Source organism: Neolamprologus brichardi, chromosome 16 (assembly GCF_056152115.1).
Source record: "Neolamprologus brichardi isolate AB-2024 chromosome 16, ASM5615211v1, whole genome shotgun sequence".
Taxonomy (NCBI): Eukaryota; Metazoa; Chordata; class Actinopteri; order Cichliformes; family Cichlidae; genus Neolamprologus; species Neolamprologus brichardi.
Genome location: NC_142119.1, coordinates 8590091 through 8616018, shown reverse-complemented (window position 1 = coordinate 8616018; position 25928 = coordinate 8590091). Strand labels below are relative to the sequence as shown.

Sequence of the window (25928 nt, the reverse complement as noted above, 5' to 3'; positions counted from 1 at the left end):
GTTGTTGTGATTTGGAGCTATAAAATAAAACTAAATTAAAATCTGAGATTTATCCTCCCACATCTTTAAGGGAAAATTATAATTCAACCAATCCAGAGGCTACTGATATGTGCCGCCCTCCAAAAAGCCTCCAAAAAAAACATTCCCTGACAGAATTAACTTTATGCCTAAGCTGGATCCTAGCTTAGGCCCTTGCAAACATCTAGGATGTTTGCAAGGGGGAAAAGAGGCCAAGCATACGTAAAGAAAGAAACCTCCATGGATGACAATGGTTTAATTGTTTTAAACAAGGTTTCGCTTCAGCAAAGTTTTTTGTCTGTTATTGCTTCTGTGTTCCCTGCAACAAGTGCCAAGCTTAAAAACCAAGAGCAGAGGAGACCGGCTGTTCCACCCATTTCTGAAACAAGTGACAGTTCACACAGCTACAGCATGTAGGTGTGGCTCTGCAAAGCTCTGTTTAGACACTTGGGGACAGTTGGCGAACTCTAACCTTCACAACAAACTAAAGAAGCATTTTTAAAAAACACAACAAACATCCCTTCAGATAAAAAGATGCTGCATCTGAACAAAAGGCAACACAACTTTGACCTGGATTATGTGAAACTGTTTGAGAAGGGAATTTAAGCCTGATATGCGCCAGCAAAAACAACCGACTCAAACGGGCTAAGAGAAAAGCAATCAAAAGCAGAACTTTGTGTGACTATTTACTGCAGATATGAATACACTGTGACTACACATTTTGGTTTTTCCCTTTTAAACCTTTGCACACAAAATGTTTGAAAGTGACTGCACAGATTTACTTAAAAGGATGCATCTTTTCAATATGGCACACTTTTCTCACATAAGTCTTTCCAATTCACCATAAAGAAAAACGTCCGATTAAATTATCTGCTTAGTTTCAAGTAACAGAGTGCTTTATAGCAAAAGCATAGCTAAGTATATCATATATCTGTGTATGCTGATTGGATGACTCACATGTCAGGGGGTTAGTAATTAGTAAAGTAAAGAAGGGCTCCTAACTTAACCAGCAGTATCATGTCTTTTAATTCCACAGTCTGATTTGTTCAATTATCACGTCACAGTTATTTGATTATCAGACTGATTTTCCTCTCTAGTCTCTATCATCCACCCCCACTCCCCCCTCCCCTATGACTTGCAGTGACTCCTTAATTGGGGCTCAGCTGACAGTTTTTCCCCTCGGGGGAGCAGGCGCCATGTGGACCATCTGCTTCAAGTCGCAGGATGAACAGGTGTCCTGCTCCCGGCCGCCTGCCCGCACCTTACCAACCCTGTCGAAGTGTAGCACGGCACAGTGTTGCGCGGTGTAGTAGCCGCCGCCGCTGTGTACACAAGATAATTCCGAGTAGTTTTGTTTGACCTGAGCAGCATTTCTGCCTCAGACAAAGGAGGAAGCATATGGAAGCGCTACCTAATCTGACATAAAGATCACAGCCATGACAGTAAAGCCTGTTACTGCACGTCTGAGTCAGAGTTGTTTGGTTGATGCATCTGTTCTTAAAAGCATTTTGAAAATTGGGGTTTTGTGTTTTAATAAGCGATTTCTATATTGTGTCCATAATCCAGAAAATCCATATTTATGTTGTTCGTCTATATTCTACCCAGCTTTGGAACAGGATCTCACTCATGTCACTACAAAGTGGTTCCTCTACAAAGGATTTCTATGGTTAGTTTGCACTGAGTCTTGTTGAGTTTAAAATTCAGATAAGGAAATACAGACAAGAAGAGAACATATCAACTCTATACTGAAAACCACCATGTAAAACAGCACAACTGGATGATATACCTATGGGTTAATACATGTCCCAACCTATATCTGGATGAATAATAATAACTGGTGATTGAATCAATATCAAAAGTGGCCTGCATTTCACAGGTACACATTTCCGATCTAATTCACCTAATTCTGCACCATCATATCCCACACCTTTACTATTTAAAACTACTTTTTTGTAAGACTAGGATTGTATTAAAACACATTTTACTCCTTTTCAGCATTCTGCAGTATCGAATGAGTTCCAACAGGAAAATTAAACCTTCAACCTGGGTAAATTTAAACTTGAAACTTTTAGAGATGTCTGTTATAATCTTTGATGCTGCGCCAAACATGCTGGTCTGTGTTGTGTGCGTTTTCACTTCAGAGTTCTGGAGCTCTGATTGCAGATTACTTTAAATAGCCTTTAACCTGTCTACACCACCCTGAGTACCTCCATTAAAAGATTATTTTAATGTCCTTGAACAGTGAATATCCAGTTGAGTCCTTTTTAATCTAAAATCAATGATCTAAGTAATCAAAACAAATAAGGACAGAGCAAAAAGGATAGAAATAAGTGTGGGTGTAAAGGTAATCCACGCTGAGGGCTGAGTAAGTGCCAGGAGCAGGGTCTGCAGCAGATCTTCAAACAGTACACTGGATAAACACTGATCCAGGCTGCAAGGATTACTCCAGCCCTTTAACAAGGCCTGAGGGGTGGAAACAGGCAGGGGAAGAGGTAGTCCAGCTGGTATCGATGACACACACGCGCACACACATACAATACTATGCTAACAGGCTCTATACATGCTGCTACCTATGAAGAGGGAAGTCAAACAAACCAGTGTGTGTGTGTGTGTGTGTGGGGGGGGGGGGGGGGGGGGGGGGGGTGGGGTCACTCAGGACTTTGAAAGAACAATAGGTTGGCCTTCAGGCCAGTGCCCTCTGGGTCACTTAAGGAGGCAGCATGAAAACATGTTAGTGCGCACACACACCACCTGCTGTTTCCTGCAGGCTTGTATTTGGTGTAATGGAGATGGAGTGATTCTGCAGCCACACATTACTGAGATTTACCACATAACTGAGGCCAATAAAACCTCCGTGGCAACATGGCTAGCATCTTTGGAATTGTAGTTTTAAAAAGCACATTAGGGCCGTAACTGAGGATAATTTTCGCTGTTGGTTTGTCAGAAAGCGGTTAAAGACTGAAACATACACTGGCAATATATTACGGCATCAGATTGAACTGTTTGCTGGGAAATTACAAACCAAATTATAATGGCACACAACACACGACTTGGCTACCAGCAAGTCTCTGTCGCCACGACTCGACGGAGAAATATCAGCAACTGACACTGATACAGGTCCTTTTTACCTGCAGGCTAATATCAGTCAAACAGTCGACAGCGGTGACCTGTCAGTGCACCCCTGTTTCTAAAGAACTGAAAAACGATAAGAGTGCTACAACATCCATATTTCTGTATTGCCAATTACCTGTGGCAATTTTCAAGCTGCTACCTGCAGAACTACTTCAATGTTCCAAGTCTTTTGATGTTTATGGTCATGCTATTTTGAGGAGTTCTTGTTCACTTTTTTCGAGCACTCTGTGAGAATTAGAAGAAAAAATATGGGAATGATCTGAAGCAAAACGAATTTCTTAATGCTACATAAAGTGAATCAGACACATGTACACTGTGTTTCACACATAAATTCACAGCTCTGTGATTAAGTCATGATGGATCGTCCCCACAGGGCCTGGCCTATTGAGCACCGTTGTGTGTGTATGTGTCTACAGGGCGCTTTAGCAAATAATCAAATTTACATATATGCCTGCACATCCTTGCATGTGTGTGTGTGTGTGTGTGTATGCAGGGTCATGTGTCTGACTATGTGCAGGTGTGCGAAAGTGTGTGTGTGTGTGTTTGACATCAGGGCGAGTGCCAGGTCAGAAGGGTCACAGAGAAACAAAAGCATGGAGCAGCTCCAGCAGCTGCCGGGCCAAACGTCATCCACAGAGACCTCTGGCCTTACCATCACCCTTTCTTTTCAATGGGAGCGTGCCGTGGTACTACTTCTGCTAACACATGCATATTTACACACACACAGACACACACATGCTCTGCCTGGCGGGCCACAGTCATGTCTGGAGCTCAGTGCAGCAGGCAAAGGAGGTAAAAGGTCATTTGGGGACATATGCAGAGGATGTATGAGTGCAAATCAAGTGTAAACCTCTGTGGCTGAAAAAGTGAAGACATCACTGAAGTGCAAAAAAAATGAAGTTTCTCTAAAAGTCACACGAGTCCGCCTCCAAAAATGAGCCAGTCTTCATAATTCAGCATCAGCTATGCTTAACGGTTTGATGTAAAACTCTCTATAGTCTATTCCCCCGTTCATAAAATCATCTCATGCACAGTTATTATATTTTTTTTAAACTACAACACAAGCAGCTAATTCAAATCACTCAGCTACATCTCTTTACTTGTGGTGTTGGTGCCTTCTGGAGCATTTTTAACTGCAATACCTGAAAAAAGTTATGGTCTGCTGTGCGCTACATCCCACTCATGAAGTTTGTGCTTCAGTTGCTTTTTAAATTATAATATTTTACACATATGTTGCACTCATGCAGTTTATGGCTGACATGACATTATTAGCTGATAATGTCTAAAGATGGCCATTTGTCGCAAAACACAGCACTCACCAGAACCTAATAATTCAGGCTTCCTTCCTTTATTAACGTTTGCTGTGCCCATCTGCAGTGTATGGTGCAAATGCCCAACATGATTATACCTCAAATCAACAACTACAAGAATCTTAAAATTATGCCACAAATTGTGTAGAAAATCCGTGACCTCTTCTCAACCGTTTGCCTTTGTGCCACAGATCAGGTTTTCCTGTTCCTGCTCAATTCATCAAGCTCCCAGCTTAGATGACATGTTTGAGCACAAAGGGCTTAGTGAGAAAGTGAGTGGCAGTGTGTTTGTATGTGTTCACGAACAAGGAAACTGAATATACTTAATGAGGAATTATTTTAGTAAGTCAATTTTATCCCAACATTAGCTAATTATATTGTATGCTGCACTTGTGTCTGCAGACTATAAGCTGCACTGAGCACGAGTTCATTCAGCACTATCACTTTAAAGAAATATTTGTTTTGTTTTTTTAAAACCCAACATAGAATAACTACACACCTGTCCCATATATCTATTAACGATCTTTGGACATGTCTGTGATGCTACACCGACTTCATATTGATTTTACTGAAGTTAAAATATGTCCTGTGTCTACTGTATTCTTGGTCGCAGTTTTTATAATGATTTAGTTTACTGATATCTTCTGTTTTCCCTAAATGTAAACTGTGCCGAGAATCAGTAAGGAATCTTTTGGTGCATTTTTGTTCAGGCAGTGTGAAAAGATTCATATATGATCCTTATTATATGTAGTATTTCATGATATAGTATTTCATTTCTTATGCATGTCGTTAACGATGACTATTCATTACTGTATATCTTGTTGAAAACAAAATAATGTCCACTTACTTTATCGTAGCATCCTCCCGTGTTGAATTCATTCTCCATCACATGTCACGACAAGTGTCCTTGTAAAAACTCTCATGGTAGTGCAAAGTTTGCATGCTGACGCTGCTGCTCTCGGGATCTCGTGGTTGTCAGAGAGGAAATCTACAGAACAGCCGAGCAGTGAGCGTTTCCTTGTGACTGCCTGAGAGTCTCCACCTAGCGGTCATGATCTGCATCTGCATGAAATCTGTTTCTTGCACTTTGCTCCAGAGATGATATTGCTACGCCTCACAGTCTATTGTGAAAGCATATTCACAAAATATGTCACTTTATGCTCCAGTTTGTGCATTGAATGATTTCACACTATTTGCACATCAAAGCCTACATAAGTCATGGGACTACACGGGAGAGGTCCATCATAATCTTCCTAGCTGCTGTCCATCTACACCAAGCGGTGCAAGTCCAAAGCTAGGAAGATTATGATGGACCTCTCCCATCCCAACAATGGACTCTTCTCACTGTTGAGGTCTGGGAAGCGCTTCCGCTCCCTTAAGGCCAAAACAGAGAGAATGAGGAGGAGCTTCTTCCCCCAGGCTATTCGGGCCCTGAACCAGGTGTAAGACTGGACTCTCCCGCACATCACATCACCACACGCACCACCACACACTTCTTATAATCCTATAATTCCTATAATTTATAATCTTTATAATCTCTTTCTGCTATTTGGACATTTTTTACTGTAAATTTCTAAGTTAATTTGTAAATTTTGTAGTAACCTGTAAATTGTAAATACTGTAAAACTTTTTTCTGTCATTTAATGGTCGGGCATTGTACAGCTACAAGCATTTCACCCCCATGTCATACTGTGTATGGTTGTGTGTGTGAGACAAATAAAATTTGAATTTGAATTTGAATTTGAAGTCTATTCTTAGTGACGATGTGTTGTACTTTTCAGTGATGATCTCAATATAAGTGCTTAAAAATTTGAACTGCTTTGTTATTACATGTAAAGTGTGTTCTTGAAAAATAATGGGCAAAATGTTTGAATTTCTTCTTTAATTTACCACAGACAAAAAGAAAAACAACACTCCTTACAGGGATAGTCTATGAAGGAGTTTCAGACAGACTTGACCTACTACGAGGGAGGTCACGTCAACCATTATTTGGAAAACCTTTCAATACCTAAATTCTGGAAACATGACTACGTTCCCCCCTAATACTATAGGTACTAAAGGCAGCACATATATTGCATACAAGCAATTTTTGAAATGGAAAACTAAAAAAATTTAATTGAACTGTCTAATATTGTAAGATAAACCACGACAATATTAAACAAAGCACAAAAACAAAACAAAAAAACACAATCCCCGAAAATACAAAACTGAAAAAGAAAAAAAAAAGGAAAAAAAAAAAGCAAAACCCAACGATCGAATGTGACGAAGCACTTGGCAACAGTGGGAAGAAAAAACTGGTTTAAAAGGAAACGTCCAGCAGAACCATGCTCAGGTTGGGGCAGCCATCTGCCAGGACTGGTTGAGGTTTTGCGTAACTGTAATTTGAACTAAATGCCAATTTAAGCTAAATTTTGAGATTAGGGGTAAAATAGAGCACCTGGTGTAAAGCAAATGCAACATAATAAAGCCAGACTTCACACAGTACACTGACGTGCTAACCTTCTTTCACGAAGTTAAGGTTTGTCACCATGTTGCCCAGATTCAAAATCAGAGATCTACGTGATTTCTTTGAGTAGTTGCTCATAAAAGGTGCTTTCTGAGTCTGAGCTTACCTACCCGGTGCTTACTGAGTCTGCAAAATTGCTGAGTTCTGTTTTTAGAGCATCTCATTGTCTGCATACATTCTCGCATTGCTCTTGCAGAGCCTCTCATTTTCTTTTTTGGTTTATTCACTTCTTTTTGCAGGATGTTGTCGTGCTGTGTAATGTTCTTTTTTTTTTTTTTCCAATTTTCAGCTTGGAGAGCAGAAGTTAAAATCCTGAGGCTGTCGATCTCTGCTCTAAGTTCACTATTCTGCTGATGCAAAGTCTGTTCCTTAACAAGCTTTGACCGCAGCCCCTCAAGCTGTGAAAGCACAGGAAAAGTCTCCTACAAGCCAAGATACCGATACAGAGTATTATAAGTTGCCTAAACAGCCTTTAGATCGTATAATCCATCCATCCATCCATTTTCATGAACAGTATCAATTTCTTTAGACACATTATTATTTTCTTCTACTTTCTTTCTTTCAGTTTATTATGGTATAGTTTTGCCTCCAATCTTCATCAAGAACAACCTGTTTGGATACATCAGCATGCCTTTTATAAAGCCTTCTGTTGCATGCCTGCAGGACTTTTTCTTCATTTTCCAGTGCTCTTAAAGCTTTTCTAATTTCTATACGATTATTTCGCTCACGTATTTGAGCTTTCAATTTTCCGTTTTCAGTTTTCTCATACATGTTATGAAAGCCTTGTTTTGAGAGGTTAAAATTGCGATGTTTAGGGGGTTTTTTTTATGAAAGAGAAGACAAATATGCGCCAATTATAGGTTTTCAAAATGTATTATCAAAACTGTTAGAATTTCAAATTATTTTTACATGGCGCCATTAACCTCCTCTCTCTGGCTCAGAGACAAAAGGAAGTGGAAATGTATTCCTTTGAACAGATTCTGTGATGTTTAAATGCTCAAAGCAAAATACAGGAACAATAAGATGAAGAATTCCACAACAGTCACTGGTACTAAGTAAGGAGATGTGTCCTAATGCAGAGTATCTGTGTTTAGAAGAATAAAACACAAGGTATCTAAAGTTTGAGGTTAGTTTAATCCGATATTTCTTCATTTAAAACAGAAGACTTCATTATGGAATCCACCATTTAGACAATCAAGTCCACATAACTGAAGTGAATACAATCTTTATTTTGAACAAGTTATAGTATAACAACAAAAACTGAGAAAAAGAGACAAACAAACAAAGCAAAACAAAAGAAAAACAAATCAATAATAATTAATAATAAATCTCTTACATGTTCAAAAAGGAGTAAGAAGAAGCATAAGGTTATTTAATCCCACCCTCTTTCCACTATTTAGCAACTATCAGCCTACACTTTTTCTTCCTGTTTATGTGCTGTTTATCATAAATTGTTCATTGCAATTTGTTACATGTATTTTTTTTTTTTTTTATAACCTCAGTAACACATCAAAAGATATACATAACTTGAAACTTTGTTATGTGTATGACTTATATGAGACTTTCAGCTTATTTTATCATCTATTGTCACACCAAGAAACTTGTGTTCAAGAACTCTTTCAATTTCCACACCATTGATACAAATCTGCACTTGTGAGTTCCCTTGGGAATTTATAAATAAGACGATATATCTATCTATCTATCTATATATATATATATATACATACATACAGTGGGGCAAAAAAGTATTTAGTCAGCCACCGATTGTGCAAGTTCCCCCACTTAAAATGATGACAGAGGTCAGTAATTTGCACCAGAGGTACACTTCAACTGTGAGAGACAGAATGTGAAAAAAAAATCCATGAATTCACATGGTAGGATTTGTAAAGAATTTATTCGTAAATCAGGGTGGAAAATAAGTATTTGGTCAATAACAAAAATACAACTCAATACTTTGTAACATAACCTTTGTTGGCAATAACAGAGGTCAAACGTTTACTATAGGTCTTTACCAGGTTTGCACACACAGTAGCTGGTATTTTGGCCCATTCCTCCATGCAGATCTTCTCAAGAGCAGTGATGTTTTGGGGCTGTCGCCGAGCAACACGGACTTTCAACTCCCGCCACAGATTTTCTATGGGGTTGAGGTCTGGAGACTGGCTAGGCCACTCCAGGACTTTCAAATGCTTCTTACGGAGCCACTCCTTTGTTGCCCGGGCGGTGTGTTTTGGATCATTGTCATGTTGGAAGACCCAGCCTCGTTTCATCTTCAAAGTTCTCACTGATGGAAGGAGGTTTTGGCTCAAAATCTCACGATACTTGGCCCCATTCATTCTGTCCTTAACACGGATCAGTCATCCTGTCCCCTTGGCAGAAAAACAGCCCCATAGCATGATGTTTCCACCCCCATGCTTCACAGTAGGTATGGTGTTCTTGGGATGCAACTCAGTATTCTTCTTCCTCCAAACACGACGAGTTGAGTTTATACCAAAAAGTTCTACTTTGGTTTCATCTGACCACATGACATTCTCCCAATCCTCTGCTGTATCATCCATGTGCTCTCTGGCAAACTTCAGACGGGCCTGGACATGCACTGGCTTCAGCAGCGGAACACGTCTGGCACTGCGGGATTTGATTCCCTGCCGTTGTAGTGTGTTACTGATGGTGACCTTTGTTACTTTGGTCCCAGCTCTCTGCAGGTCATTCACTAGGTCCCCCTGTGTGGTTCTGGGATCTTTGCTCACCGTTCTCATGATCATTTTGACCCCACGGGATGAGATCTTGCGTGGAGCCCCAGATCGAGGGAGACTATCAGTGGTCTTGTATGTCTTCCATTTTCTGATGATTGCTCCCACAGTTGATTTTTTCACACCTAGCTGCTTGCCTATTGTAGATTCACTCTTCCCAGTCTGGTGCAGGTCTACAATTCTTTTCCTGGTGTCCTTCGAAAGCTCTTTGGTCTTGGCCATGGCGGAGTTTGGAGTCTGACTGGTTGAGGCTGTGGACAGGTGTCTTTTATACAAATGATGAGGTCAAACAGGTGCCATTCATACAGGTAACGAGTGGGGGACAGAAAAGCTTCTTACAGAAGACGTTACAGGTCTGTGAGAGCCAGGGATTTTCCTTGTTTGAGGTGACCAAATACTTATTTTCCACCCTGATTTACGAATAAATTCTTTACAAATCCTACCATGTGAATTCATGGATTTTTTTTTCACATTCTGTCTCTCACAGTTGAAGTGTACCTCTGGTGCAAATTACTGACCTCTGTCATGATTTTAAGTGGGGGAACTTGCACAATCGGTGGCTGACTAAATACTTTTTTGCCCCACTGTATATATATATATATATATATATATATATATATATATATATATATATATATGCTAATTACTTAAAACAAGTAATCTGATGTTTTCAGTCTCCCCTTTCCTTTTAAGGAACTTTACTTTGTGACAAATATTCTGTCAAGAAGGCAGATGGACACACAGTAACAGTAATATTTGTCTCCCTCTACAGGACAAAATCATGTATAACTTTCTACATGTTAATAACATGGACAAGGACAAAGCAGAAGAAATCATTTACAATCTTTGTAATATTTGTATTATATTAGCATTTGCATTAAATAAGAAAATACAAAACAAAATAACCGCCTGCATCATCTCCGACAACTGAGGAAGTTCAGGGTCTCTCCAAGGATCCTCAGGACTTATCCTCAGGCGCTGTGGAGAGCATCCTCACACAGAACATCACATCCTGGTATGGGAACAGCTGTGTCAAGGATAAAAAAAAGCTCTTCAGAGACTGATCCATACGGCAGAACGCTGCTGCAGGGCTGCTCTCCCCTCCCTACAGGACATTTACACCAGGAGATGCTGGACTAGAGCAGCTCAGATACTGAAGGATCCGTCACATCCCAGCAATAAACTGTTCCAGCTTCTGCAATCAGGCAGAAGGTTCCACAACATCCGAGCAAAAACACAGAGGCTCAAGAGAAGCTTTTATCCTGAGGCCATCCCAATCATCCATAAGTGAGTGAGACAGGACTCATTACCACATTCTCATATCATCCTGATCCTTCCGGCTTCACTATGGCACAAGACACTTTAACACCCTTTCCACGCAATATACACTAGCTGTAAATCTCCAGAGTATTCTACTTTTTCTTTATTTATACAATGTATATAACTCACCCACTTGCACATAACGTCCTCTTTGTATATTATATTTAATTACTAATTTATTTGTTAGCTTGAACCTTTTTATTAACATAATGTGGGTGACATGTTGAGAAGTTTAGAAAAGGCATTTCAATTCCTGGATAAGCTAAAGTCTGTCATCGAAAAGATTTAATTATTGTTTAAAGCTAATGTTTTTTATTTTTATCCATTTCAAAAGCCGATAAAAACATGAAATTAATGTCAACAACATCAAAGTTAAAAACTGCCTATGGGTGAAATAAATTCCACAAATATTAAAGAGGGGGTGGATGGTTTCCGCTCTGTCCTTAACATGTTAAAGTTACAAAGTGTTTATCCAGTAGAGGGAGACAAATATCACTGTTACTGTGTGTTCGTCAAAAGTTTCTTTACCCTGTGTTCACTTTTAAGAACACAGGGTAAAGAGATGGGGGGGAGGGGACAATAGAATCATAAAAGGTGACTGCTGCATGCAAACCACAGAAGTCACGTAAGTCACATTGTGACTACGTTGCTGCTGCTAAATGTTTAATATTAGTGAACTTTTTTGAAAACCACATATAATTTAATTAATAATGTTTATGTCAGGCTGGTGTTCATCGGCGTAACTTTGTGCTGAACATCGGGGGGTCAAGATCTCTGTCTAAATAAATAAATAAATCTGGGTGAATTCCCAGATGATTAAACATGCAACTATTTTGCTGGTAATACCTGAAGTGAGTAAAGAAAATAAACCGCCTATTTATGCAAGATAATAAAAAAATTTATTAGGGGGGGGGTTATATTGGTTGGGTCTGATTATTGGGGGGGTCATAACGCCCCTAACCCACCTGGAAATTACGCCTCTGCTGGTGTTGCATATTCTTAGTTTGTTGGTCTTGTCTTTCTTCCAAGTGTTTATTTTCTGCTTCTATTCCATTGTCTGCTCTTCTCCTCTAGTTGAAGCTTCTCTTCTTCAGTTTGTTTAATTTTGTTCTGTAAATGTTTCAAATGTTTCTCTGGTCGAACATTTGAAGGCTGCGAAAACAACTGCTGCGAACAAACTGACTAAAAATTGCTGCTTCTCACTCCTGTTTATGCAAAATTTTCAAATGATCTAAGATTTTAAAGGCGTCTTTGTGACATCATCACTCCCTAAGCCAATGGGATTGTCAACTGACATTTTTGAATGGGGATATTTTTTTCAACCGGTTTTCAAATTAAAGGTAATATTTTAGTGTTTCTTAGTTTTAGATTAGTTGGTTCGTCTAGTTTTTTGCTTAATTTAATGAATAAAAATAACTGCAAGCAAACTAGTGACAAAGATGATGATGAATAATGGAGGGAACATGAATGTCTGCACCCGATGTAACTTGCAGATGTATTGAATGGTGTTAAAACCATCCATTAAAAAGCCAGACAACTCCCAGGGTCAGTGGGTTTCAATTATATCTTGATGCCATACATGCAGTGCTGTGCAAAAGTGCCATTGCTTTGGAACTAAGTGGACTTATATTGATCAGAGAGTTAGAACAACCAAAAGAAACTTAACATGAAAGGAACTAATATGGGTTAACTGGTAGTTGATACAAATCAGGATTTAAAACCAAAACTGACCTGGGAAGAAAGAGAAATATATTTTTGTTTTATTTTTTATTTTTTTTTTTTTTTTAAATTTGTCTTCTTCTTCCTTCTGAGATTTGGATACACTGAGTAAAGTATGAACATTATACACAAAAATACACTATTACCCATTTCTTGTTTTTAAATCAAATTCAAATTCAAATCAAATTCAAATTTTATTTGTCACATACACAGTCATACACAGTACGATATGCAGTGAAATGCTTACACAACTGCTCGTGACCTAAAGAAAAAAGAAAAGGCTATGAATAAGATAGGAAATAAATATGAAAATGAAAAAGGGTAAATTTAACTAGGAAGGAATAAAATAAAATAAAATATAAAAATTTAAGTTAAAAATGAAATAACTGTACAACACAAATTAGAATGAAGGGTAAATTTAACTGGGAAAGAATAAGATAAAATATATAAATTAAAGTTGAAAATAAAATAACTGTACAACAAAATACACAGTACACAGTATAGAAATATATAAGAATGTATGAAGAAATATAAATACATATATACACACAATAACAGCAGCTGTAGTGTTGTGCAAAATGTCTTGTGAAGTGCAAACATGCTTAAAGTGATAAAATTAAGATGAATTATTTATGAATGAAGACACTGATCTGACACATGTAAAATTTAACGAATTATGTTTATTGTCGTGTCGTTCCCCCCCCCCCCCCCCCATCTCTCTACCCTGTGTTTTAAAAAGTGAACACAGGGTAGAGAGATGATGGTGGTGGTCAGAGGGCCCGGTGGCGCCAGTGTCCGGCAGCCTCGCCTCTGTCAGTGCGCCCCAGAGCAGCTGTGGCTACAATGTAGCTTGCCATTGACAGTGTGTGAATGTGTGTGTGAATGGGTGAATGACTGAATGTAGTGTAAAGCGCTTTGGGGTCCTTAGGGACTAGTAAGGTGCTATATAAATGCAGGCCATTTACCATGATGGAGGAAATGAAAAGGGGTGGGGGGTAAAGGAAAGGTAGAATGGTAAATGGCCTGCATTTTATAGCGCTTTACTCAGTCACCAAGGACCCCAAAGCGCTTTACACTACATTCAGTCATTCACACACACATTCACACACTGGCAATGGTAAGCTACATTGTAGCCACAGCTGCCCTGGGGCGCACTGACAGAGGCGAGGCTGCCAAACACTGGCACCACCGGGCCCTCTGACCACCACCAGTAGGCCAACATGGGGTTAGTATCTTGCCCAAGGATATTTGGCATGCAGCCAGGAGGCAGCCTGGGATCGAACCACCGACCTTCTGATTAGTGGCTGACCTGCGCTGCCACCTGAGCTACAGCCACCCCAGAGAAACCCCCAACAATCCCCTCTGAGCAAGCACTAGGCGACAGTGGGGAGGAAAAACTGCCTTTAAACAGGCAGAAACCTCCAGCAGAACCAGGCTCAGGAGGGGACAGTCAACTGCCGGGACTGGTTGGGGGGTGAAGGTGAAAAAAGAAAAGGGATGAAGAAGGGAGGGGAGAAAGTAATTGATGGAGAGGTGTTTGTAGAGAAGGGGACAGAGGGCAGAGGAGAGCTGAAAATTTAGATGGAATACAGGAATTGTGTGAATTGTGTATCGATCTTGAAAGACTGGATCGTTTCTTCCTTTCAAGATTAAAAAAAGTTGGTGACTAAGTATTTGGTCTGAATGGCTTGGCGATGGCTCTGCCCAGTGCGCAAAAGAACCTGACAATGGCAGAACGCTTCGCTTTTGGTTTTCCCAGATGATCTTTTAAACTAGCCAAAATGCATTTTGCAGTTTCACTTTCTTTTAATTCCATTGAAACTATAACACGTTCTACAAAGCCCATGGTGTTGCAGAGGTCTTTCAGAAGTTTTTTGTCAATAGTTTTAAAGGTTTTGGGTGTAATAAAAATCTCTTCATCCTCCAGTTCTGCCCATACATAGTCCAAGAGCCAAGTGAGGATGTGACTTGGGTCTTGGTATGTGCACGGCACGTTTGCCTCTTTAAAGGTTGTAGAGATGAGCTTGTGCAGGATGAGCTTAAGCTTTGCTTTTTTTTCTGCTTTTCTGGCTTTGCAATAAAACTCTGCCACTGGGCTGGGTTGTATATTTTCTGTGGTAACTGATGGCAGTGATAACATGCGTTCCTGCTTATCTAATAGAGCCAGTATGACTCTTTGGCTATGGCTCTCTGCCTGGATATTTAACCACCATCTGTATAGTCCCAAGAAGCGCCTTGCTATAGCTTGCAGATCATTATGCAGAATATTCTGTCTTTCTGCCGTGACGACTTGCTCTGGGACAATTTCAGGTCCCATGCCTTCCGAGGTATATTGGTGCAGAATATCTGTAAGTAATTCTGTAGACACCACTAATTTACCCTGTGAAAGGATTTCCTTGTTTTTAATTACAGAGTTGACATCTTCAACCAGTTTCTGCACTGACTCACTGCTTTTAGCAGCGGGTGTGCTGTGGCATCTGCTCCACAGTTGTATGGCAGTGCGAAGAATCATTACTTTTGCAAAACGTTTGGCAAAGAATGATTTAATCTTATCAGCAGCTTTTTTCAATGACTGCAGAATCTTCTCTTTGATTTGTGCAAGACTCCAAGAACCACAGGGCCCTTCTGAAATATCTTCAACCACTGAATTAGCAAGACTGGATATAAAACTCTCATTCTCTTCAGCAATATCAGATAGAAGGGCTCTATATTTGGCAAGTTTAATCAGTTCCTCGTCAATAATCTCACTGAGTTCACTGACAGCCTCCTGGATAGTTGCATGCACAATTTTAGAGGTTTCAGTCTTTAAGCTGTCCTTGTGGCCAGTTACATGCATTTCTTGTTCTTTGCCTACAACTTTCTCTAGAACATTCTCTAGGTCTACTTTAATGTCCAGACGTTCTACCTGTGTAGAACTATGTGGTTCTTCGTCTGGACTTGTTGTCCGCCTTTTAAATGAGGGCATACAGTTTACTTTAGAACAAAACCCTCTGATCATTTGGACGGCAGAATTAACCATTTTCTCCAGTTTTCTTGGAGGAATAATGCGCTGCCTTATCCTTTCCTCCCCAGCTGACTCGCTGTCAGCAGACTGAACACTCCGTACAACCTCTTTTACCATAAGATCAGTTAGTTCCACAGAGCTGCTTGTATGGTCTCCGTCCTTGACTTGCAGAACATCTGCAAAGGCCTGAGAAAAGCTGTCAGTAAATACGGGTGACAGACCCTCCTCTGTCGCTGGAATGTTTGCTTTTTTACATGCACGTACGATTTGATCACGTGCTATTTCTATTAAGTCCACAATAAACTCGGCCAGGAGAATTTTTGTGGCAAAATCAGGATTTCCTGATCTTAGTGAATTCCACTGTTTACATGTTATCTGATCGAAAAATGACTGGATAACAGGGCGGACGATTTCCACTGTCACTTGCTTAATTTCCGTACTATTAGTATTTTCAGGCATGCTGGCTATTTTTATTTGGACTATTATGGGTTATTTTGACTTATCGTATCAGTAACCTTCTGAAATGTATTTCGTTTTTTTCTCCCTCGCTAAACGTGAGTTAAGTTATGTTGCGCTTTTGCTACAGAAATGGAGCTATGTTAGTCCAATTTAAGAACTTTTGAGACGCAGGGGGCGGGGCCAAATACAAAGGATCAAAGGAAGCCGTTACCGCCCATAGCAACCGTTGCTATATGACGAAACCTTTGATTTCTTTTTGTCGTTGAAACAGCAGCTGAAAAACAACACGTCACGGCGGACGGCGTATTTTAACCCTGTGTTTATCCCAGTCACGTGTGACGGACGCTCGCGGATCGCCTCGCGCTATAACAGGTCAGAGCAGGGTCGGCAAGCTGCGGCTCTTTAGTCCTTATACTGCGGCTCCACGTGGTTCAGAGAAAAAAATTATATTTATCTGAAGTGTATTTTATTTGTGTTAGTTCTTTTTAACTTGTAGTATTAAATTGGAAGATTATTGTGATCTTGAAATCTAAAAATAAAATTATGTTATTATTTTTCATCGCTCAAAATAAGTGTCATACTCACGTAAACCATACCCGCCGAAATGCCGTGGGAGCATTTATCGAGACTTTCAACCCCAGGCATGCCAAGTGTGGATCTTCGGATCCACATACTTATGTGAGCAGCTATTCTCCACCATGAACTATGGTAAAAACAAACACCGCCCACGCCTCACAGATGACAGCTTACAGTCCTGCATAAAGATGAAGTGACTTTGTACAGCCCCCATTTGCAGACGCTGTGCGCAGAGGTTCAGGAGCAGAAGTCCCATTGTAAACATACCACGGCAGACAGTAAAATAAATATTTATCCAGATATTTTGCAAATATGTATTTTTCATTTTCTAGCAGCATAGTGCTTTTTTCCAATTATTTTTTTAAATTCAGGTCAGGGCTCCCCTACAGGCTGCGAAATTCCAAAGGCGATATAAGGATGACGTCTCACTACAGTTTTTGTTATATGAATAATTTAAGTTCAGATTCAGCTTCATTTAAAAGGGCCTATTTCCTTTTTGTTATTTTTTTAAGAGTTCAAAATGTGTTCATTACATAAATGTAATTTTCTCTGTAGCTTAAATCTTAATGGATTTCATAAGCAACACAATTTAGTTGTTTATACAAAGCATAGAGGTAAAAAACAACACCAGTGTTATCTTCATTTTAGATGTCAAAAAGTATTTGCGGCTCCCAGTATTTTCTTTTCCATGGAAACTGGGTCCAAATGGCTCTTTGGGTGTTAAAGGTTGCTGACCCCTGGATCAGAGCAATGTGACGAATGTGACGTCACAGGGTTGGTTTGTTTGTTTACATTAGTTTATGCTAGCACAGTGGTTCTCAAACTTTTCACAACGAGTACCACTTAATAAAATATATGGCTCTCAATGTACCGCCATTATTACCCGCATTAAAGTACAGTATAGGCCTTTTTACACCATATAGAGTTTACACGAGACAATTTTATTTCTTATATGAATGTTATTTATTTTAACTGTCACAAACAGGATGTGATAAGTGATAATAAGAACAACTGTAGTGCATGAAAACATTCACAGCAGTGATATATATATATATATATCCATCCATCCATTCGCTTCCGCTTATCCTTTTCAGGGTCGCGGGGGGCGCTGGAGCCTATCCCAGCTGTCATAGGGCGAGAGGCAGGGTACACCCTGGACAGGTCGCCAGTCTGTCACAGGGACAGACAACCATTCGCACTCACATTCATTCGCACATAGTGACAATTTGGATTATCCAATTAACCTATCCCCACAAGCTGCATGTCTTTGGACGGTGGGAGGAAGCCGGAGTACCCGGAGGGAACCCACGCAAACACGGGGAGAACATGCAAACTCCACACAGAAAGACCTGGCCTGATGTTGGAATTGAACTCAGGACCTTCTTGCTGTGCGGCAACAGTGCTAACCACCATGCTGCCCTATATACATATATATATATATATATATAAATATGTATATATATATATATATGTATATATGTATATGTATATATATGTATATATATATATGTATATGTTCTATAAATGGAATAAATAGAACAACTGGAGTTGATAGAACATCTGGAGTAATGTTTCATCCGGAGCTGTTCTTGATAAACAATGCTTTGTAAGAATTAAAATTGTTAAAAGTTTTTCATGATTTCTTTGCTTTAGAGGCACCAAATGTTAATGTTTTCAGATTTTGTTTTTCTGACCAGTAATTAATAAGTTATCTGCAAAATAAATTCGCAAATATCATTTTCCCAGCCAGTGTACTAGTGATGGGAATTCCTCTTTTTAGAGAACTGGCTCTTTCGGCTCGGCTCACTAAAAAGAGCCGGCTCTTTTGGCTCCCAACCGGCTCTTCAGGCTGCTTGAAATAATTTATTATTAACAACAATATAAAATTTTGCACAAAAGGAATTACTAATGTAAAAAAAACGTGGCTTTATTTATATATTTATATAAAGTTCAGGGCTACATAAGTCCCATAACCTTTAAGAACTTACCATTGCTTCATTTGCCTCCGGTCATTGCAGTTCATCTCATCTATGTTGTTAATAGAGATGGACCGATCCGATGTTACGTATCGGTATCGGTCCGATACTGACCTAAATTACTGGATCGGATATCGGCGAGAAATAAAAAATGTATTCCGATCCATTAAATATCAAAAAAGCACCTCACAAAAGTAACTCGGCTCATAACCGTAGCACGTTGTAGCAGTATGCGTCACGTGATAGAGCAGCTGTGTGTATTTGGAGCCTCGCTGCCAAACCAGTATTTCATCTCCGAGGAAGTTATCCCAGAGAGAAGTAAAGCAAGTGTGTAAGTTCATCTCTGAATGTTTGTAAAGCATTCCCACGTTAAGCTTAACAACCAATATATGGAGCGACTGCCTCTTCTCTCTCTACTGCTGCTACTTCAATCGTGAAACTGCTTAATGATCAGCTGATCGGCTTTTCTGAGTCTGTCTCTCTTCTTGTTTTTGGTCCATTTTGCACCAGAAAGAAGAAACCAGCGGCTGAACAACAGCAGCACGTTTAAGCTTAATAAGCTGTTGTTAGAATTTATTTAATATTACTTTCTACACCAGGATCCTTTTCTACGCAGCTGACGGCTGGTAACTGTGCAGGGGCGGATCTAGCAAAGTTTAGCCAGGGGGGCCGATAGGCATGAACAGGGAAAAGGGGGCACAAAGACATACTTTTCTTTCTTATTCTCATTTAAAATGTCGAGCTTTTAATAAATAATTATCTGAATCTTACACCCAAAGTTTTAATCTGATGTAAAATATATATAAGTCCATTACTGTGTATAGTTACTGTTAAGTCTAATATACTCTAGTAAGCTATAGCACTTTTTCCTTTGGGAAAGGAAAAAAGGGAACACCCCAGTTATATTTTGGTCTTTCTTATATCGTTCAGTGTTGATTCAGTATTTTCTAATTACACTTTACGTCTTCCATGGCATTACTTAAAAAATACCACTAGGTGGGGCATAGCGGCCAGGAGGAGCGTAAACCCCCCTGGGAGGCAAATCTGCAGAATAATTCCTGCAGTTGAATCGTAAACAAGTTCATGATCTGTGCCTCTTTATTTCAATACACAGGTGGGTTACTAGTCCTCAAAATGACTAATAGGTAACACAGTAGAAGCAATACGACTGTTGTGAACTCGTGAATCAAAGTATCCCGTTATAAGTTAAGTACTGTTGAAGTATTGTGTTTTGAATGAGATTGTGATGTGAACGCGATCGTGCTAGGCTAATGGACTGGCTAGCGGGGGAAGTGAGCTTCAAGTACCGTAGCGATGCTAAGGCAGGTTCTCAGTTGTGTGTTCTCTATATGTCTTGTTGAAGTAAGACAGGATGCAAAGGCTGTAATTAATGCTTGCATAGCTGCTCATGTGCTGTATATGAATGGTTATTTGCTATTCACGGGCTGTGAGTTACAGTACATTGTATTTCTTGATGCAGTGATATGTATGTGTAACCATAACAAAGGCTGAGGCAACCTGGTCACTGCGAGCTAATGTTATCTATATTTATGATGGGTAATGTATACTCGCCAAGGTTATTCCTGTACTTTTGACAATGCGCTGACAGCTGTTATGCCACACGTTACAAAGAATTGCTGCTTCTTATGAGAGGCGATTAATGACTTGTTCCCCTGTTGATGAGCAGAATAAATCCTGCAGTTGAATCGTAAACAAGTTCATGATCTGTGCCTCTTTATTTTAATACACAGCTGCGGGATCTAGGATCGCACCCCTCCCAGGCACCTGTCACACCAGGGGGGCAACACCTGCATCAAATTAAAGTTGATTACATCGATTAAGCATCATGAGGAAGAGGGTGGGGGGTGGTTCCCTATTTTCTTTTGCTGGGAGTTTGCAACCCTAATAGTTAGGTTGCTTAATATTTCCGCTAAGTACTCTTTAAAATACCAGGATAGGGAGGATGGTGCAGGTTTAAGTTTATTAGATTGATCAGTGTTGCTGAACTATGAAATATTTTGGGTGCAATGTGTTTTTTTACATACAGGTATAACAGAATAGCTTTAGTGCTGTTGTTTATTTAAACGTGAGTATTAACTTATACAAAATGCAGCAAGATATTAAAAAAAAAACAGTTTTATTGATTAAAAAACACACTATATCGGATTCATATCGGTATCGGCAGATATCCAAATTTCTGATATCGGTATCGGACATAAAAAAGTGGTATCGTGCCATCTCTAGTTGTTAAATGGAAAATCCAGAGGCAATACCCCAGCATCAACAGGTTCAGTGCTGCAGGATTAACGGAAAGCTCTGAACTCCTCACGGAAGGTCCCGACTACTCTGATCAGCTCTGTTGTCATGATTATACATTTTTGGAAGGCTGCATCTGTTGAAAAAAATAACAACACAAAGAATACTGGCTTGTGAGAAACTGGATAAGCATTGTGATGTTTGAAAAAACCCAACATCATTAAAAACAGGAAAAACATGATATTCAAGATAAGTTCCAGGGAACATTCATTATTAAAGTCACGGAAACGGAAAGTCAATTCAATTCAATTCAATTCAATTTTATTTTATTTATATTGCGCCAAATCACAACAAAAGTCGCCTCAAGGCGCTTCATAGATACAGAGAAAAACCCAACAATCATATGACCCCCTATGAGCAAGCACTTTGGCAACAGTGGGAAGGAAAAACTCCCTTTTAACAGGAAGAAACCTCCGGCAGAACCAGGCTCTGCTGCGACCGGTTGGGGTGAGAGAAGGAAGACAGGATAAAGACATGCTGTGGAAGAGAGGCAGAGGTTAATAACAGATATGATTCAATGCAGAGAAGTCTATTAATACATAGTGAGTGAGAAAGGTGACTGGAAAGGAAAAACTCAATGCATCATGGGAATCCCCCGGCAGCCTACGTCTATTGCAGCATAACTAAGGGAGGATTCAGGGTCACCTGGTCCAGCCCTAACTATATGCTTTAGCAAAAGGGAAAGTTTTAAGCCTAATCTTAAAAGTAGAGATAGTGTCTGTCTCCCGAATCCAAACTGGAAGCTGGTTCCACAGAAGAGGAGCCTGAAAATTGAAGGCTCTCCCTCCCATTCTACTTTTAAATACTCTAGGAACAACAAGTAGGCCTGCAGTGCGAGAGCGAAGTGCTCTAATAGGGTGATATGGTACTACAAGGTCATTAAGATAAGATGGGGCCTGATTATTTAAGACCAAGTCAGGTGGGCATGTCTCGTGATCATTCGGTCTCAGGCGACTCTTTCACGTGTTTATAAATGGAAGCAGGTGCGGTGAAATCTTCAAATGTAACACTCATTGTACACATTTGTAGAGGCAACTTTACGTTTCTGGATCATATTGCACACATTTGTAAATTGTTTGAGGGAATTAATTCTGCATACACACATAGAGCGAGAGTCGGGGTACACGGTGCGCAAGCCGACCGCAGGGCTAACAAAAGCACTCTCGTACCTTTACAACGGAAAGACATGAATGTATGACATGAAAATATTTTCTTTGTTCAGAGTTGGTATTGTTATGAAATTTATACTTTTCTCCTTCTGTTTAAGTTAGCTTTAGTGATATCATACATACATTGACCTTCAAATAACGAATAACTAAATTCTTACATTCTTACCTGATACAGCCGAGAGTGTCGTGCAGAAGTTCTGATAAAACGTCCGGTCAACTCTTAAATGGAATTTCCCGCTGCCTGATGTGATGTACCACTTTGAGAGGGGTGCTACGGAATAGTCCATGTGGTAGCAGCTGTAAATTCCCGCTCGACCATAAATCAATGGTTTTTCAACGTGATTGTTGTCACATTGTCAACTATAAATAGATCACCAATCAACAATAACAGAACAACAGTGAATCAATATTATTTCAATGTCAATGTTGTTTCAACATATCAATATTGTTTCAACATTAATATTTCATTGACATTTCAATCCTGACCATTCTGATGGATCAGATGAGAAATCGACATCAGTTCAATGTCTCCTTGCTATCTGGGGTGTCAGCCATCTTTTGGTCAGTGCCTTTTTACTTGCAGCCAGCAGCACACCAAGTAAGTATTTGTCTATACCCTTTATGTCTGAGGGTATGTATCCTAAAAATATGGGTTTGAAATCAAAGGGTAAATATGTACCACATATGTTTTGCATCACTTTGTGGACTTCTCTGCAGTAGTTCTTAATATTCTCACAAAATATATATTAGTGGTGTGCTGTTTTGTAGCCACAGTTCCTCCAACATTCACAACTTCCGTCATCATAATGTGCCTTTATAGCTGGGGTGATGAAAAAACCAGCAAAACTTTTCCAGCAGAATTCCTTCCATACATGTGATGTTGTACTTTTCCATTGAAAAGAACAAATGTTCTGCCATTCCTCTTCTGTAATTGCCAGATCTCCCTCTTTCTCCCATCTTTCTTTTATATACTTTGTTGAATAATTGCTGAGATCATTAAGACGTTTGTATATTTGTGAGTTTACACCTTTCTTATAAGCATTTACAAAGAATTGGATAAGTGGCCTTGCTGTAGTGGGTGTTTGGTTTTTGATGCTTCGTGTATAGAAGTTTCTTAACTGCAAGTATCTAGAGTGGTCTTGGTTTTCTAAATGAAACGTTTGCTTTAAAGTTTGGAAACTCAATATAAATCTGCCATATAAATCTAAAGATCGTTTTATCCCATTCAATAAAATCTTTTTGATTAATCTGGAGTGGAGGGTCTGAAACAGACATAAAAATCTTGGTAAAACATTAATTTTGATGGTTTCTATTCTAGAGCTTATGCTCAGACATGGGATATGATTCCATTTTGTAAGGTCCTCTTTGATATAAGTGGTTGTAGTTTTTGTCAAATAGTCTTTTTGTATCTTTAGTAAGTGTTACACCTTGGTATTTAATTGAGTCTGTGTTCCATTTCAGTGGATGTGTTTGTTTGAGCTTTTCAGATCGACTATAATTGTAGGGAAGGACTTCAGTTTTACTTAGATTCAGTTTGTATCCCGTCATTGGGCCAATGTTTTTAAAACAGTTCATTACCTCCGGGAGAGACTCCTCAGGTGTTTTTAGGAATAAGAGTACATAGTCGGCATGCTATTTTATGTTCCACATCATTTATTGTAACACCTGTGATTTTTTCTGTTTTGCCTAATATATTGGGCTAGTGGCTCCAGAAATATAGCAAAGAGAAGAGGAGAGCAGGCACAGCCTTGTCTCACTCCCGTCTCCAATGTGAGAGGGGAGTGAGACAAGGCTCTTGCTGGGTGACCATTAATCCTAAGCCTTGCAGTCGGGTTATCATATAATGCCTTAATGTTATTTATTACCAGCTCATTAAAACCAAATTTATGCAAGACTCCATATAGGTATTGCCAACAAACAGAGTCAAATGTACGGTGGCCCTGAGAGGCCAAACGGACTGCAACTTCAGAAAACACTTGCAAAAAGAAAAATGCTGCAAAAAGGAAAACGCTGCAAAAAGAAAAACGCTTCAAAAGCACACAAAGCACAACGGAAATAGGAAAAAAGACAACGGAAATGTTTCTGGGGAGACAATAACCGGACGGACCAGTTGCACGAACCAAAACATGGCTGTATCCCAATTCAGGGACTGTTTCTCAATTCAGGGTCTGCAGCCTTAAAGTACGCAGCCTTAACGGTCCTCAAGGGCCGCGTACTCAAAGACCGCTGAGGTCGGAAGTGCGAGGCTTGTAGGCTTGTGAAATGGGACGGTCTAGCCTCCGTCGTGCTGCCCAGGTTGCCTAGCAACCATGATACTAACAGCTGGAAACGTTTCATACAGCTTTGTTTGACAGAAATGAAGGAGAACATATTTTGTACATTTGTTTCTACATGAGCTTTGTGTGATTTGATAAGTATCTGAGGCTGACACCACAGGACTGTAAAACATGATTGTTGGGCTTCATTTCTGTACTGAACAGTCATTTAAGATTAGCTACTAAATAACAATTAACTGATGTTGTTCATGAGACTAAAGTCATGTCACTTTGGTAATGTAAATATAATATGGCCAATATTATATTAATCATTATTAGTTATTACAGCAGTGAACATGAATTCTGTGCCAAACACTGAGCTTCAGTAAAGATTCAAGTTGCATTTATTTATATTTCCTATCACCTTAAATCTTCACTTAAAGACAACTCCCTTGCTCCACCACCACTAAAGCAGTTCATTAGGCATAAAGAAAGCTCAGACAGGACCACTCGAGCTACAATCCGAGGAGACTTGTTTATACCCCACAGACGGACAGCATTTGGGCAGAACGTCCTCTCTGTCCAGGGTGGCCATCTGTGGAATAGTCTTCCTCAACCCATTAGAGAATGCTCGACATTCAATTTGTTTAAGGCAAAGGTTAAAAACTGGTTATGGACAAATCAAGTGTGTGATCATGTATGAGTTGTATAGTTTTAATGTTTTATTTGGGAACAGAATGGTGTGTATGTGTAAGTTTGGTGATGGAGTTTTTATTATGAATGAATGATGAATTTTTATGAATTATTATGTCTGTTTTTTTATGTTTAAGGACAACAGATGGAAATTAGCCTTTGGCTATAATCTGGCATGTTTACATTCATGTAATTTTTCTTTTTACATTTATGTTCATTAACATGCACTGTCCTAAATAAATAAAAAAAAAAATTAAAAAAAGTATCTGTGACAGTGTATATATAGATGTATCATATATAAGAGACAAATGTTGTTCTTTTAATATGTTGGCATTACTAAATTTGGCTCAATGCTTATATATGTGTGGAAGAAGCAAATGTACGAGCTGTGATAACTGTTTCTGATAGAATGAAGAGTAGACTGATATATTAAATATTCCTTTATTGGGTGAGAAAATCAGACCATGTCATAACTGCTTTAAGTCATACAGAATAGATATCAGAGCCTTAAACAGGCTGACTTCTGTTAAATGGGTCAAACTGGGCAGAAAGTATACAAACACATAACATCCTTATAGAATATGATGTAACACTATAGATCAACTTACCTCAGAATATATAAAGCATATAAACAATTACAGCAATATGATGCAACAAACACAGCAGTGCTACTAATCCAAAATACTCAAAGCTTCATAGAACTGAAACAAACATTTATTTTTAGCTCC

At 39.3% G+C, this 25928-nt stretch overlaps 1 protein-coding gene and 1 pseudogene across 1 annotated transcript; both read right to left on the bottom strand.

The window, feature by feature from the left end:
* Window positions 1-1177: 1177 nt before the first annotated feature.
* Window positions 1178-7737, bottom strand: LOC148098141 (uncharacterized; annotated as a pseudogene).
* Window positions 7738-13684: 5947 nt separating this feature from the next.
* LOC148098140 (uncharacterized) lies at window positions 13685-16349 on the bottom strand. Its single transcript, XM_087829725.1, has one exon. It carries the CDS (start codon window positions 16213-16215, stop codon window positions 14419-14421), a length of 1797 nt encoding a protein of 598 aa, XP_087685851.1. The 5' UTR covers window positions 16216-16349; the 3' UTR covers window positions 13685-14418.
* Between the last annotated feature and the right edge of the window lie 9579 nt (window positions 16350-25928).